Below are 15638 nucleotides of genomic sequence, written 5' to 3'. Positions count from 1 at the left end.
CTTCTTCTACAGAAATTCTAGGGCTTGCCTGCTGGTCCAGTAACTAAGACTTAGTGCTCCCAATGCAGGGGGCCCTGATTTGATCCCTCATCAGGAAACTAGATCCCACATGCCAAAACTAAAAGATCCCGCATGCTGCAACTGAGACCTGGTACAATCAAATAAATGAATACTTTTTAAAAAGAAAAAGAAAGAAGAAAAGTTCTAATTCTGGTCCCAACACTGCCTCCTCCCTCTGCCTCTTTCCCTTTGTCCAAACCTATTCACAGAACCCATCACTTCATGGCAAATAGATGGGGAAACAATGGAAACAGTGACAGACTTTATTTTCTTGGGCTCCAAAATCACTGCAGATGGTGACTGCAGCCATGAAATGAAAGACGCTTGCTCCTTGGAGGAAAAGCTATGACCAACCTAGACAGCATATTAAAAAGCAGAGACATTACTTTGCCAACAAAGGTCTGTCTAGTCAAGGCTATGGTTTTTCCAGTAGTCATGTATGGATGTGAGAGTTGGACCATAAAGAAGTGCCAAAGAATTGATGCTTTTGAACTGTGGTGTTGGAGAAGACTCTTGAGAGTCCCTTGGACTGCAAGGAGATCCAACCAGTCCATCCTAAAGGAAATCAGTCCTGAATATTCATTGGAAGGACTGATGGTGAAGCTGAAACTTCCAATACTTTGGCCACTTGGTGCGTAGAACTGATTCATTTGAAAAGACCCTGATGCCAGAAAAGATTGAAGGCAGGAGGAGAAGGGGACAACAGAGGATGAGATGGTTGGATGGCATCACCAACTCGATGGACCTGAGTTTGACTAAGCTCTGGGAGTTGGTGATAGACAGGGACGCCTGGCGAGCTGCAGTCCATGGGGTTTCAGAGAGTCCCACCAGACTGAGCAACTGAACTGATTCACAGAACCTCCCACAGAATTGAACTCTCTCCTGGCTCGCGAGTGGAGGCCCTCCTGGTCTCTCACCTACTGCTGGAGTCTCCCCATTGGTTCCCTTCCTTCCCGTCGCCCCCAGAATCCCATCCACACAATGCCAGCTGGCAAAGCCGGCAGAGGCTCCCCAGCGCCTACATAGGCCCACCCGCTCTTCTACTTCTCTATTCAATGTGTGAATTTTTATCAAAAGCTCTTAGTCAAAAAAAAAGTAACGCCTTTCTTTACTTTGAGTTGCAAAAAGCATTTATTTTTAAAACACCAAAATTGGCATTTGAACAGAAAACTTTTAACTTTCTTCAGCATCTCGCCTAAGGATCGCACTTCCACCCCCTTCCATCCCCCCCACGCCTGTCGTCAGTATCTTGGCTGACGACGGAGCAGGATGGGAGGGGTGTCCCAGAGCCGGGGATAAATATTAAAATGTCCACATGGGTTTCTACCAACGAATACATCCTGACCAGATCCAGACGGTGAGAGGTTTGGAAAGGTGTCGAGAAGTTTCCACTGACCCAGCCCAGCGCTCCCGGGTCTGCGGACATTACAAAAGGGATGGGCAGGGATTCGGGGCAGGGGCAGGACGAGGGAGAAGGCGGTGGGAGCTGGGTGGGAGCCGCCACCCACCCCGGGCCTCAGGACAGCGCATCCTGGGACGCATCCGGCCGCCGGGCAGGTCCATCGCGCGCTCTCTTGTCTCCGGCCCGAAAAGAGTTAACAGGCCAGTCCCAAGTGGGCCCGGATTCCCTGAGGGAGGCCCAACTCACCGCCAGCTTGACCCCCGCCCACCACCCAAGCCGGGACCTAGCGGCGCCCGGGGTGGAGGCGGGGGGACTGGGAGAGTGCGGCTCGCGGGGAACGCGCGGGTGCAGCCAGCGGCTGGGAGAGCCGCGCTCGGGGCGTCGGGGAAGGGGCGGGCTAGGGCAGGTCAGGCCCGCCCCCGCCAGGGGCGGTGGAGGCCGGTGACCGACAGGCCTCCCGGCCGGTCCCGGCGCGCCTGACGGTCCCGAGAGCCCGGCAGGGCAGGGCCGGGGCGGGGGCTCTGGAAAGGGCGGGGGTGGACGGGGAAGCCTCTGAGCGGGGGCGGGGCCTCGGCAGAGTAGCAGCGCTCTCAGCCAATGGGAGGCGGGCGCCTTCCCGTTAGCGCCGGATCCCAGTGGATAGGGAGGGGCGGGCGGCGCCGTGGGGATCCCGGGGCGGCCGAGGGCCCCTGACTCGGCTCCGCGCGGCGACATGGACCGGATGGCCAGCTCCATGAAGCAGGTCCCCAACCCCCTGCCGAAGGTGCTGAGCCGGCGTGGGGTCGGCGCGGGGATGGAGGCGGCGGAGCGGGAGAGCTTTGAGCGGACTCAGGTGAGGACCGGGGCAGGGCGGGAGGGGACACCCCGGGTCGTGCATGGCTGGGGCATCCCGCAGTGTCCTGGAGGGGACTCGAAGCGGGTAGGGATCTTGCAGGCCCAGGGAAGGACGGAGCAAGAGGGGGCATCTGGTGCGGTGGTCAGGGCGATCCGGGAAGGTCGGGGACCCCGGGGGCATCCGGCTGGCCTGGGGGAGAGGGCAGGGCAGCTCCGAGCAGCTGGCACGGTCCGCGCGGCGCGACCGACCGGAGCCGGTCCCGACGGGGCAGGGCAGGGGTCACGGGGGCGGTGAGCGGGGAAGGAACGCGAAAAGGGGGCCGAATGGCAGGGGTGCCCCTAGGCTGGGGAAGGTCCCTAGGGGGGCCACTGGGAGTCGCAAGTGTGGCAGCGGAGAGTGGGGCGCTGAGTCGGGAATGTGAAGGCTGGGGCGCCCTGTCCTCTCCGCTCGATCACTTCAGGACTGCGTTGACATTCCCCCCATCCCTAGCATCGCCTTCCTTGTGCCTCTAGCTTGGCTCACACCACCCCCCAGCTGTCGGCCTCGGAGGACCGGACTGAAGGGGTCTGAGCCGGGAGGAAGGAATGTAGGAAATGCGGTGTATGGCCGAGTTTGGAAGATGACCGGGGGCTGGAGGAGGGGGCCGGCCCAAGGACAGAAATTGAGGCTCTTGGACCAGTGGTCCGGATGCTGGTCACGTCGAGTCATCCTGGGGTGCCCAGAACCCTGAATCGGGGTTTTGATTTCATCCCCCCAAATGTGCCTGACAGCTAATAGGCAGCCTGCCCTATTTGTCCAGCCTGAGCAGGGCTAGGGGCCAAAATTCCTCACTGTCATCAACAAAAAGCCACAATCCATTTTTACCTCAGAGTTTTAATGCCTGGTGTATTGATTGGACTGAATAAAGCTGATATGTTTATGGTGTTCCTGGGCTCGTTTGTATGCAAAATCCATTTCGAAGGGCATAGCACTTCTTTTAATCCCACTGCCAAAGTTGTATGGGCAGGTTTGTTCCTCACTCTCGCCCACTCTTGCTCTCAGAGTGGAACCTTTGAAGATCCAGGGGGCTTCCCCTGACAGAAGCTGGTTCTCCTATTCTGTTCTGCTCCCAACTCCCCCTCTCCAGACTTAGTACCATGTGATGGAAGGGCAGTGGGGCTTTAGATAAAGATTGTGAGGTCCTGACTAAGTGTTCTATGTATGGAATCTTGCAAAGAAGGAAGCTTTTCACGAAAACCTGGGGGACTTCCTCCTCTTCTTTTTCCAGGCACCTCTGGCCCTTCGCAGGTGTGTCCGGGTGGTGTAAAGTAGGCAGTGTCCCCTCCCTAGGTCATCATCCTACCCCACATGAGATGGGAGAGAAGGCTCTTCACTTCCCTCTCCCAGGGTCTGGCTGGGTTTAAGCTTTATTCTCTGATTCTGTGGATTAGACCCCAGAAAGGAAGGAAGATACTTGTCTGCTCTGGGCATTATGCCCTCATCTAGCTGCCTGGGCACATAAGGCTTCTTGCTCCAGGAAACAGTGTAAATCTTTCTTGTAATAGACAAGGAAAATAAATGGTAATTCATTCCTTCTAGAGTCTCCAGTAAAAACTGGAGCAATAGAGAAATACACGTAAGAGTTTGACCCATTATAGTGATGGAAATTAGGTTTGTGAAAGTTTCTCTAGCTATCCAGGGACGTCCCAACAAGGAGAGTCTAGGTCAGTGTTAGGCAGTATTTTACATTCTGTGGGACACTGATAATTGGCCAGATTTGACCTAGTGGCTTGTGTGTGTGTGTGTGTGTGTGTGTGTTTGTGTAAGGGAGATAGAATGAATCAGGAAAAGAGTTTCTCTGTTGTTGAAACTATTAGGGGAGTAAGAGAGTGAAGAAAAGGAAAGAGAATAATCCTGAAACCTCACCTTAGTCAACCTGCAAAAATGTGTATTGTTTAATGACTACTTACCCAATGTATGTGTGTGTTAGTCATTCAGTCCTGTCTGAATCTTTGCGACCCCATGGACTGCAGCCTGCCAGGCACCTCTGTCCATAGAGTTCTCCAGGCAAGAATACTGGAATGGGTTGCCATTCCCTTCTCCAGGAGATCTTCCCAACCCAGGGACTGAACCCGGGTCTCTGTCATTGCAGGCAGATTCTTTACTGTCTGAGCCATATGAACATGAGTTAGAAAAAAAATTTAATGAGTTAAGAGAGCATGAGAATCAGTGAAGGTAGACTGATGATTGTCACTAGTTCTGTGTTTGGCACTGTTCTGAGTACTTCATTATATCACCTGCTTTAATCTCATAAAGTCCTGTGAGGTGATATTGACAAGGACCTATGAGGTGAGTATCAGCCACATTTTACCTGGAAGAAATTGAGGCACAGAGAAGTTAAGTGACTTGCCCAAGGTCACACAGCATGTTGTGATCCCAACCTTTAACCACAGCTCTGTGTGGCCTCTGAGTACTGGACAGAGCACTGGGATGGGAGCTGGAAGAGGCTGAAGTTTGATAACCAGGCACATGGAGGGGCTGTGTGGCCCCAGGCAAGTTGTCCAACCTTTCTTAGCTTCAGGTTCCTTATTGCAAAATAAGGATACTACTTACCTCACAGGTTGATTGTGGGAGACTCAATTAAATAGTATACATGGAGACATTTTGTAAACTGGGGAGCACTGTGGTGATGATGATTGCTATAATCTGAGGGGGAGAGGGGACCAGAAAAAAGGCCAAGTACTGGGGCAGGCTGTGATGAACTGTTCAGTAGAGGGACAGAAGTGTTCCTAGTAAATGCAGTGATTACCAGGAGTGATCGCTTAAAGTCCAGGCTGTCAGGGTGCGAAGCGGGTGGGAGCCCTCCGAGGTCTGAACCCCATCCTTCAGCCTGAGCCGGCACTTGCTGGGTAGAGAGGAGGGATGGGGCATTCCAGGAGAAAAGGTTTGGTCTGGAGGCGGGTGTGGGTGAGACTCATCAGCTAAGGTGGACAGAGCAGAACCGGCTCCTCCCACCTCCAAATGCCTCGCGCCTTGCCCCTGCTCCCTGTCCTGTCCCCGTTCCCTTGTGACCCTCAGCACGTGACCCTCGGCACGCTGTGAGCTTCCTGAGGGTGGAACAGTGTCTTGCTCTAACTTCTGTCCTCATGTGCCTGGGGCTGGTGTTGTGGTGAAGTGACGGTAGTCTCGGGTCCACAGTGATGGGTTGGCCCCGGCCGGGATGCCTGGCCTGGATGGGGAACTCAGCTCTGGGCCACAGGGCACATCTGTAGTTACTTGGTGTTCTTTCCTAACGGCCCCCAGTTCCCTTGTCTCCGCACTCTCAGCCGGAGGCCCTGTCCCAGGCCCTCTGCGGACTCTGAATTCTCTGCCTTCCTTCAGGTAGAGCTTACGCTCCGGCTGCCTGTGCCCTCAGACCAGACTTGTTTTCTCAAGGTTGTCAGCCTCTTCCAGGAAGCCTTCCCTCCTCAACTCTCCTGGATCATCCTTATACTTCACATGATCACTGTCCCTGCCAGCTCCCAGCTCCAACCAGACCCCCAGTGTGCCCCCCACCCAGCCCCTCACCTGTACCCTTCAGGCTCTGGGGACGTAAAAAGTGGTTCTTGCCCTCAAAAAAGCTACAGTAATAATGATATGTAGCCTGGAGCACTTTACAGTTTAGAAAGTTTTGGCATTGTTGGGACTGCACTGTGGTTGGGTGTTATCACCCTCATTTTATGGATGAGAGCTTGGTAACTTGCCCAGGACCATCAGTTGGTGAGTGAAAGGATCAGAATTCAAACCCAAGACTCGGGGTTCCAGGCCCTGGTTCTAGGTCTCAGGCCCTCTCCACCACACTGTCCTTAGGTCAGCCAAGAGGGCGATTCTGGAATGAATCAGGAGGGTTGCCACTCACAGACAAAATGTCCTGTCTGTATTTACTTAGCTGGAAAATGGTTTTCTCCACGGTTTGCTTGTTTTTTCAACATCCTCTTAGTGAGTACATACTGTGAAGGGGACGCGGAGATGAGTAAGATAAAGAGATTGGCCCCAGAGGAGCTCATGAGTCAGCGGGGAGGTGGGCCGGCCGCAGCGGGCCTCCTCCAAAGGGAGCAGAGGACCCATGGCACGGGCAACACTGGAGTCGGTAGCAGGGCAGGACCTGCTTCATCAGAGCCTGTGTTTCAACCAGACACGGAAGTTTGAGCTGCTGTATTCTGTGGCAGCTGAGGGCTGGGATCAGGGGAGAGCACAAGGCTCTGGGAACACAGAGGAAGGGACAAACCCTTAGTCACAATCTCCTGGATGGAGCCCATGACAGAGTAAAGGATGCTTTACTTTATATGATTATATAAGTCATATAATGAGAGCCAGGAGACAGAAACAAATATTTGTGAAGGACTTGCTGGGTCCTAGGGACCTACTAGGTGATTTATAGCCATTATTTTATTTGCTAACTCAGGCTCAGAGAGGCCAAGTGACTTTTCCAAGGTCACACAGCAAGCAAATAGACCAGCCAGGGCTTCAGAATCAGATGGCATGGCCTCTTCTCCATGTTTACATCATCTGCTGTCTTGAACATGATCTTCAGCAGATGCTCAGCCTTCAGTTCACCAGCTGAAAAATTTTAGGGTTGGGCTGGAGGGATCAGTGGTTCTCAGACCTGGCTATACCGAAATGGCTTCTAACATAAAAGATTCTGTATACTTCCTGTCCCCCGCTTGCTCCCTTAATCAGTACTGAAAACTAGAAAGGATGCTGAGAGCTTTCTCTGGCTGCGTGGTTTCATCCTCTTCTGGTTTCCTCCCAATGATACTAATGAGAAAAGCCAGCATTGATCACAGTTACTCTGTGCAAGTGTAAAGGCCTTGCACAGACCTCTCTTTTTAATCATTACAACAAGCCTATGGATTGTGAAGTGTTAGTCACTCAGTCACATCCGAGTCTTTTGCGACCCCATGGACTATAGCCTGCCAGGCTCCTCTGTCCATGAAATTCTCCAGGCAAGAATACTGGAGTGATTGCCATTCCCTTCTCCAGGGGATCTTCCCTACCCGGGAATTGAACCTGGGTCTCCTGCATTGCAGACAGATTCTTTGCCATCTGAGCCGCCAGAACCCCACCCTGTTTTATAGATGGGGCAGTTGAGGCTGAGAGGGGTTAATAACTAGCTCAAGGCTCTGAAGTGAGTAAATGACAGAGCTGGGACTCAAAGCCAGGAAGATCGGCCCGCGAGCCTGGCTTTTCTGACTGCCAGCCCCGCGGCACTGCCTGGACCCCTCTGGCTCTTACTTGTCTTCCTCCCCTTGGGGAAGGTTGGGACCCCAAGGCTCTGTCCTCACCCCACTGCTCTTTTACCTCCTGTCCACTTCCTCTGCCCTCACTTCCATCCGATGGTTTCTGTTCTCACCCCCATGACACCGACTTCCTGGCCTGCGTGACCACTTCCCATTAGACTTCTGCCCCTGATAAACCACTCATGCCCCACACCCCACTTGGGCCTCCCCAGCCTGTGAACACTTGAGCCCCTCCCATGACTCCCACCATCTCCCAGGATCCGCCCGGAGCCTTCCCTGCCTTTTGCCTGTACTGCCACACTGTATTCTATGATGTTTCTCCTATCCTTCCCTCCTTGGCTTCTCGCTGTCCCCGCCCTATTTCCTCTCCCCTGCATCTTTGTAATCCCATCCTTCCTGCCCCCTCAAAGAGCCTGGTGACCGGTGGATTGTCCTTAATGCCCAGCACTGCCCGTATAACTTGATTTTTCCAAGAACCTGTGCTGGCTGCCCAGAGACCCTGCCGGATGTGGTACCTTCAGGGTCCCTAGTCCCTGTCCTCTGCAGGCCTTAACTTACAGAGCATCCTCCACCAGGCAGCTCCTGTGATCTGGTTCAGGGGCCATTCCCTACTGTGTGTCTCTCCTGTTCATCCATGCTCACCTCTTGGCTTCCCTTCCACACTGGAAGTTCTTTTTTTTTTTTCCCCAGTATTTATTTATTTATTTGGCTGCACCCGGTCTTAGTTGTGGCATGCGGGATCTTAGTTCCCCAACCAGAGATTGAACCCGGGCACCCTGCACTGGGAGCGCGAAATCTTAGCTACTGGGCCAGCAGGGAAGTCCTAAGACTGGAAGCTCCTGAGGGCAGGATCTGAGTCTTAGCCGGCCCTTGCATGAGGCAGGCACCCAGGCCTGTTTGCCAAATAAGTGAATGTACAGCAGTCAGAGGACCAACAGCAGCCTGGGGCTGTCGGCAGGCCTCCGCTTGCAGAACACTTTGCTTTGCACATTTTGGAGGTTCCCTCTCCGTCTTCTTCAGTTTCCCTAATGATTATATCTCACTAGATGCCGGCCCTGTGTGCCAGGCCTGGGCACCCAGGGTACCGTGGAAGTACATCGCTCAGCTCCTGAGAGCTTGGTTGGAGAATTCACTTAGGAAAGAGCCTGATGAGGCCGCAAACAGAACTAAGGCTCAAGGGTGATGATTTGAATTTCCATCAAGTTCAGAACACTTGATAAACATTCCCAAACTGTGGTCTTGGACTTCCTAGGACTTCATTCTGCTTCAGGTCAGATCTTTCTGAGCTTAGACGAGGTTACCAGGAAGGGAGAGAAACTGGCCTGGTGTCCTGGGCCCCTGGACATGGCCGAGGGCAGTGGCCTCTGTGCAGGTGCTAGAGTTTGGGGCAGAGCATGAGAGATGTTAGGATGAGTGTGGGAACAGGAAGTCTGGGGATGTTAGGATGAATATAAGAACAGGAAGTTTGGGGACATTAGGATGAATACAAGAATAGGAAGTCTGGGGATGTTAGGATGAGTGCAGGAACAGGAAGTCTGGCTCTGCCCCTTCATCTCTCATTGCAAAATGAGGAGGCTGGAAAAGATTTCTGAGGGTCCTTCCAAGTCTCAAATATTTCAGCTTTAAAAAATATACATATTTCAGCTTTTAGAAGTCCTCTAAGCAGCCTTTCACATTAAAATCAGGACACATGTTTCTTCTGAGCTCGCAACTCCTGCCTTAAAAGGGGTTCCCAAATGCCCCCTGTTTGTGGGATGGGGCTCGGGTACCAGTAATGTGAGGCTCACGAAAGGATGGTGCTGCTCCTTAGGAAGGGATGGGGTGTGCCCGTGTGATCCAGGAGAGAAGATCCCCGGCCCCACTTGGGCACTGAAAGAGTTGCTCGCTAGCAGGGCACTGATGAGGCTCATTATATGCTCCCCTTCCGCGGGCCCACTAATTCCACTACCTCGGGACCAAGTGTGTGGGGGGCCTGGGTGGGGCGCAGGGCTGGCGTGGCGGCACCACGGGCCAGCGGCCAGGGCTTCTCCTGCATCCAGAAGGGTTGACGGCCTGGAGAGGTGCCCACCTAGGAAAGGGAACTTGTCAGCCCCACCTCTTGGCAGGATGGTGACTGCTTCCTGTTTTCCTGTCTGGGCAGGCAGGGAGGAGCCCTGTTCCCAGCTGTGGGCAGTGAAGTCTGACGCTGCGGGGAGAGGGCTGGGGACCCAAGGTGTCGTCTGGCACAGCCCGCTGGGGAGAGAGCACGCATCTTCTTGGATCTGAAAGGCCGCCCTTTACTTCCACCTCTGCTATTAGTGCTCAGAGACAGCCCAGGATTTGGTGGGCTGTTCAGGAAGCCAGTGTGGCCAGTCACTTCTTTTAACTATCACTGTGTGAAGTTTTCAAAGTACGTTTACAAGTAACCTCTTTTCAGCCATGGAGCAACCAGGCAGTAGGTAATTTTGGTCCGTTCTCAAGCATGGACACTGAAGCCCAGAGAGCTTCTGTGTCTTGCCCAGGAACACCCAGGAAGTGGCCAAGGAGCTGAGGCTGGAACCTGGTGGGTCTGATCTCAGATTGTACACTTTCTTTTCCATACCCCTGAAGCTGAAGCCTGGCCAAGGCTGGTAACTTCAAAAAGGTACAGAGATTTTTTTTTTTACTCCCTAGATTTTTTTTTTCAATTCACTTATTTGGACTTTTGAAATTCCTCCCAGAAGATGTTTTGCAACACATCAAATCCCAAAGACAGGGGAGCCTGGTGGGCTACAGTCCATAGGGTCACAAAGAGTTGGACATGATTGAGTGACTAAGCATAGCACAGCACGACTATCAGATAGAACAGGAAATGGCAACCCACTCCAGTATTCTTGCCTAGAGGATTCCACGGATAAAGGAGCCTGGCGAGCTACAGTCCAGAGAGTCACAAAGGGTCGGACATGACTGACCACAGCAACTATCAGAAAAGCCTGTATCCAGAATATGTTTTAAAAAAAAAAAAAAGGAAAACCAGCAAGGACAACCCAATAGAGAAATAAGCAGGAGGAACTTCACAAAAAAGGATAAGCAAATGGCCAATAAACATATAGAAAGGTGTACAACTTTGTTAGTAAGCATGGAGGTAAAAATTAAAATTACAGTGAGATATTGCTACATGCCTATCAGGATGAAAGAAATAAAAACAGGAAAAAAAAAATCACAGTGCCAAGTGTTGGCAAGAATGTGGAGCAATGAAAGCGCTCATGCACTGATGATGGGGCTGGACACTGGCGTAGCTGCATTTCAAAATAGCCTGGTTGTCTGTCTAGTCAAAGCAATGGTTTTTCCAGTATTCATGTATGGTTGTGAGCATAGGACCATAAAGAAGGCTGAGCACTGAACTACTGATTCTTTTGAACTGTGGTGTTGGAGAAGACTCTTGAGAATCCCTTGCACTGTAAGGAGATCCAACCAGTCCACCCTAAAGGAAATCAAACCTGAATATTCATTGGAAGGACTGATGCTGAAACTGAAGCTCCAGTGGCCACCTGATGTGAAGAGCCAACTCATTGGAAAAGACCCTGATGCTGGGAAAGATTGAAGGTGAAAGAGGGTGGCAGAGGGTGAGATGGTTGGACAGCATCACTGAGTCATGGACATGAATCTGAGCAAACTCCAGGAGACAGTGAAGGACAGGGGAGCCTGAAAAAGAGTTGGACACCACTTAGTGACCGAACAACAATGACAGCATTAAAGATTAAACATTAGCACACTCAATAACCCACCAAGTCCACACCAAGCAATATACCCAACAGAAATGTATGCCCATGCACCAAAAGGTATTTATAGAAGAATATTTACTCATAATCATGTTGTGTAATAACCCCAAACTAGAAACAACCCAAGAGCTCATCAGCAGTAGATGGATAAGTAAATTGTGATCTTCTCTCTCATGGGGATACTATACAGCAGTGAAAAGGAACAAACGATAGTTACCCTCAACAGTGTGGGGGATTCTTTTTTTTTTTTTTTGATGTGGACCTTTTTTTTGAAGTCTTTATTGAATTTGTGACAATATTGCTTTTGCTTTATGTTTTGTTTTTTTGGCTATGAGGCATGTGGGATCTTATCTCCCCAACCAGGGATTGAAACTGCACCCCCTGCATTGGAAGACAAAGTCTTAGCCACTGGACCACCAGGGTTAAGTCAGCGTGACTCTTATAAACATAATGTTGGGGGTGGCGGGAGAGACAGACTCCCAGGACAAATCTGAAGGCTTCCATTTATATTAAGTTCAAAAAACAGGCAAAGCAAAACTGGGATTTAGGGGTGCTTGCATAGATGATAAGGCTGTAGAGAAAAAAGGGACTGATTATTCTAAGAGCTCAGATAAAGGTCTCCTCTGAGTGCAGGAGAGGTGAGTGAGGGGGAGGGTGTTCAGAACAGGGGCGCTTCTGTGGCCCTGCCATCCATCTGTGTGTTGGCCTGGATGGTGGTTTATGATAATTCATTAAGCTGTACTTTTTCGCTTCATGCAGTTCTCTCTATTTATATATTTCAGAATACAAAAGATTATAAAAAACCTCTTTCCAGGGAGTAGGAGACTGTCTTGTGGAGGCTAAGTAAGAACCTGCCATTTAGATATCCACCCACCCTTTGAGGTCTCTCTCAAACACAGCCTCCCCCGTGAGAGTGCCTCTGACGCTGCCCTGGAGCTGGGAAGTGTTTGATTTATGAATCATGCATCTACAAGCTGCACACTCCGAGCGCTGCTGTAACACGGAGCGGGGCGGGTGACACCTGTCATTAGGCCATGCTTAGCTCGGTGCCCTCGGCTCCCGTTGACATATGTCTTGTATCTCCCTTCGTCAGTGGCAGACGGGTTCCTCGTTCCTCACTCATCTTTTAATGAGTTTCCCCAATGTCTAGCAGAAGGCTTTACACCAGCCCCAGCTCAGGATGTCTGTTAAATGTGAACTATATTAGAGAGAAGTTCTCAAAGGAGAGAATGAAAGGAGAAAGCGTGTCTCTAAGCTCAAAAGAAAGCACATTTGAATAAACCAGAGACCCAGATGGTAGGCACGGAACCTCAGACTTGGCTCTTGCTCCAAAGATTTAGATCAAGCCAGACATGATGAAGGAGGAGAGGAGGAGAGGAGGAGAGGAGGGCGTCAGAGGATGAGATGGCTGGATGGCATCACCAGTGCGATGGACATGAACTTGGACAAACTTCCGGAGATGATGAGGGACAGAGAGGCCTGGCGTGCGTGGTCCATAGGGTTGCAAAGAGTCGGACACGACTGGGCGACTGAACAACAACAATGAGGCGTGATGAGCCACTGTGAGAATCTGGGAGCTTAGGGATTGTCACCTAGGAACATGGCAGAAATGCTGACTTTCTAACAGTGGTTCTTTTGAGGTCTCTGTCTGGCTGCATGGTCCCTGGGGCCAGCCCTGGTGACAGTTGCTCTGTGCGTTAGTGTGTCTTACTAGGCTGTCAAGTGTCCCCTCTCCTGTACTGGCCTGGATGCATATACCTTCTCTGGTGTTCCTTGGATCTGGCTTAACTGATGCTATGAATCTTCCCTCTCATTTCCCATAATCCATCAGAAAGATACACAGGCGTGAGTACTGTGGTTTCCTCTCTGAGCAAGATCAGCTTCCCTTGGAGTCACAGGTGAGCCCAGGGCTCTGCCTCTCCAGGGTTGGCATATGCGTGCTCAAGTTGCTCAGTCGTATCCAACTCTTTGCGACCCTGTGGACTGGAGCCCACCAGGCTCCTCTGTCCCTGGGATTCTCCAGACAGGAATACTGGAATGGGTTGCCGTTCCTACTCCAGAGTATCTTCCTGACCCAGGGATCGAACCCACGTCTTTTGGGTCTCCTGCATTGGCAGGAGGATTCTTTACCACTTGAGCCATCTGGGAAGTTTAAAAAAAAATATACGTCGGGTGCCTTTTCTTTGTCAGCTCAAGTTTCTGGCGCAGCATCTGGCCCTGAGCAACTCTTGGTACAGGTTTGTGGAATGAAGGATAAAATCTTTTTGGTGAAGGACTGAGTGAGCATCAGCCATTTTTGGTCCCAGTTCTGAACTGTGAACCCTGATTTACAGTCCCTGAATCTGGGATCACGTGAGCATAATTGGAGCTGCCCAGAGGGACCCTGGAAACCTCGTCCCTTTGATGTAACTGTGGGTGGTCCTTGGGGACTTCCTATTGATTGTCATCTCCCTGACTCATGCTTGGAAGTGACTTGCCATCTCCTGCTTCCCTCGAGACCCTTGTTCCAGGATGGGACCTCCCTGTGCAGCCGAGGCCCTGTTACAGCTAAGAAAAATCCAACACAAGCAATGAAAAAAGAAAGAAGGAAGGAAGGGAAGGAAAACCCAACCCATCTAAACCTGGACTCCACCTCCCGCCACAGACCTGCTCATTCTTCTTCGTTCTCAGTTTCAGAGAATCTCAGTTTACAAACCGTCCCAGGCTGTTCCACCTGGAATTGTCCCACTCATTCTAAGAGACCCCTCTCTTCTGCCTGGACCCCTGCAGCTAGTCATCGAGTCCTACTGTTCTTGTCTCCTTGACTGCATCTCACATCACCCCGACTTCTCCACCACCGCCTCTGCCTGAGTTCAGGCCTTCATCTCAAGACTTAGCTATTTACTGCACGGCCCACCTGGCCCTCCTGCCCTCCAGTCTTGACCCTCATAAGTTCTGCCCTTGCCTTAGCTGCCAGAGTTTGGTTTTAAGAGGTCCAAGTGTTTATATCACTCCAGATTTTAAAAACCTCTGTTTGTCATGCGTAACTCTAAGCTGACACCCAAGCTCATTGGCATGGCACAGAGCCAGGCTTTGCCAACCTTAATGCCCAGCCACCACCCCCCACACTCCCTGTAGCCAGCCCACCAAGCACCATAGAGCTCTCCCCGAAAGACCCGCGGCTTCTCCACTCCTGGGTTTTTCCAGGTGGCAGCCTTCTCTTCTGCCCAGAACGCCTCTCCCACTTTATCCACCTGCCAAACTCTTTCCATCCGGTAAGTCCCACCTTCGTGGCCACTCCTGTGGAAAGTCCCCCTCCCTTCTCCACGCAGATTTAGTGAATGGTATTTCTGTGTGTCAGGCTTCCCAGGTGGCACTAGTGGTAAATACCCACCTGCCAATGCAGGAGACATAAGAGACGTGAGTTCAATCCCTGGGTCAGGAAGATCCCTTGGAGGAGGGCATGGCAACCCACTCCAGTATTGTTGCCTGGAGAATCCCTTGGACAGGGGAGCCTGGTGAGCTACAACCCCTAGGGTCACCAAGAGTCAGACACAACTGTAGCGACTTAGCACATATACACTTCTGTCTGTTCTCTGTTAACATGTTTATCTGGGTGTCTGTCCCACAATGAACTGTGAGCTCCCCTATAGCTTAGCCTGCTCTGTAGGCCTCTGCACCCCATGCACAGGATTCAGCACCCAGAAGGACCTCGGGAGATGTTTACTGAGTGAAGTAATGATGCATCTTAAGGACCTGATTTTGTTTGATTGTTGCTGCAACAGAAGAGGGAAGGGGCCCAGTTCTCACCCAGGGCAGGTGCTCCCCACCAAAGTGAATGCATTTGATCTGTGTCGTGTTGACATGAAACCAAAGTTTTGGCAACACTGGTAGGATAAATGTGAGCATGTTTTAGGAGTGGAGAATTCAGTGGGAGGGACAGAGGTGGTTCTGTGTGCAGTCACAGTACACATCTGGATGGGAACTGGAGCCAGGATTCCTGATTTATACTCTACTGGCAAGCTGATTGGTGTTCCTTCTGCATCTCAGAAGTGTGATGTAGCAGACAGAAAATGCCCCCACCATCAATATGGCCGTATCTTCTGTTACGTGGCGAAAGGGGCTCTGCAGATGTAATTAAGGACCTCCAGATATGGAGAGAAGGGACTTCCCTAGCTGTTCAGTGGTCAAGACTCCCTTTTTCTAATGCAAGGGGCATGGGTTTGATTCCTAGTCAGGGAACTAAGATCCAACACACTGCGTGGCATGGCCCAAAAAAAAAAAAAGAGAGAGGAGCCTGGAGTGTCCAAGTGGGCCAGTCTGATCACATGCCCTTAAAAGCAGAGAACATTCTCTGACTGCCA

At 51.5% G+C, this 15638-nt stretch overlaps 1 protein-coding gene across 2 annotated transcripts in view; it reads left to right on the top strand.

The window, feature by feature from the left end:
• Positions 1-2089: 2089 nt before the first annotated feature.
• The window catches only part of HIP1 (huntingtin interacting protein 1), a 135313-nt gene continuing 121764 nt past the window's right edge, over positions 2090-15638 (top strand). For both annotated transcript variants that reach the window (XM_043454757.1, XM_043454756.1), the window contains exon 1: positions 2090-2294. In XM_043454757.1, coding sequence (XP_043310692.1) covers positions 2175-2294 — 120 coding nt within the window. In that variant the 5' untranslated portion in view covers positions 2090-2174. The remainder of the gene's footprint in view (positions 2295-15638) is intronic.

Source organism: Cervus canadensis, chromosome 32, assembly GCF_019320065.1.
Source record: "Cervus canadensis isolate Bull #8, Minnesota chromosome 32, ASM1932006v1, whole genome shotgun sequence".
In the NCBI taxonomy this organism is placed as follows: domain Eukaryota; kingdom Metazoa; phylum Chordata; class Mammalia; order Artiodactyla; family Cervidae; genus Cervus; species Cervus canadensis.
This window is presented reverse-complemented; position numbering and strand designations above follow the sequence as displayed.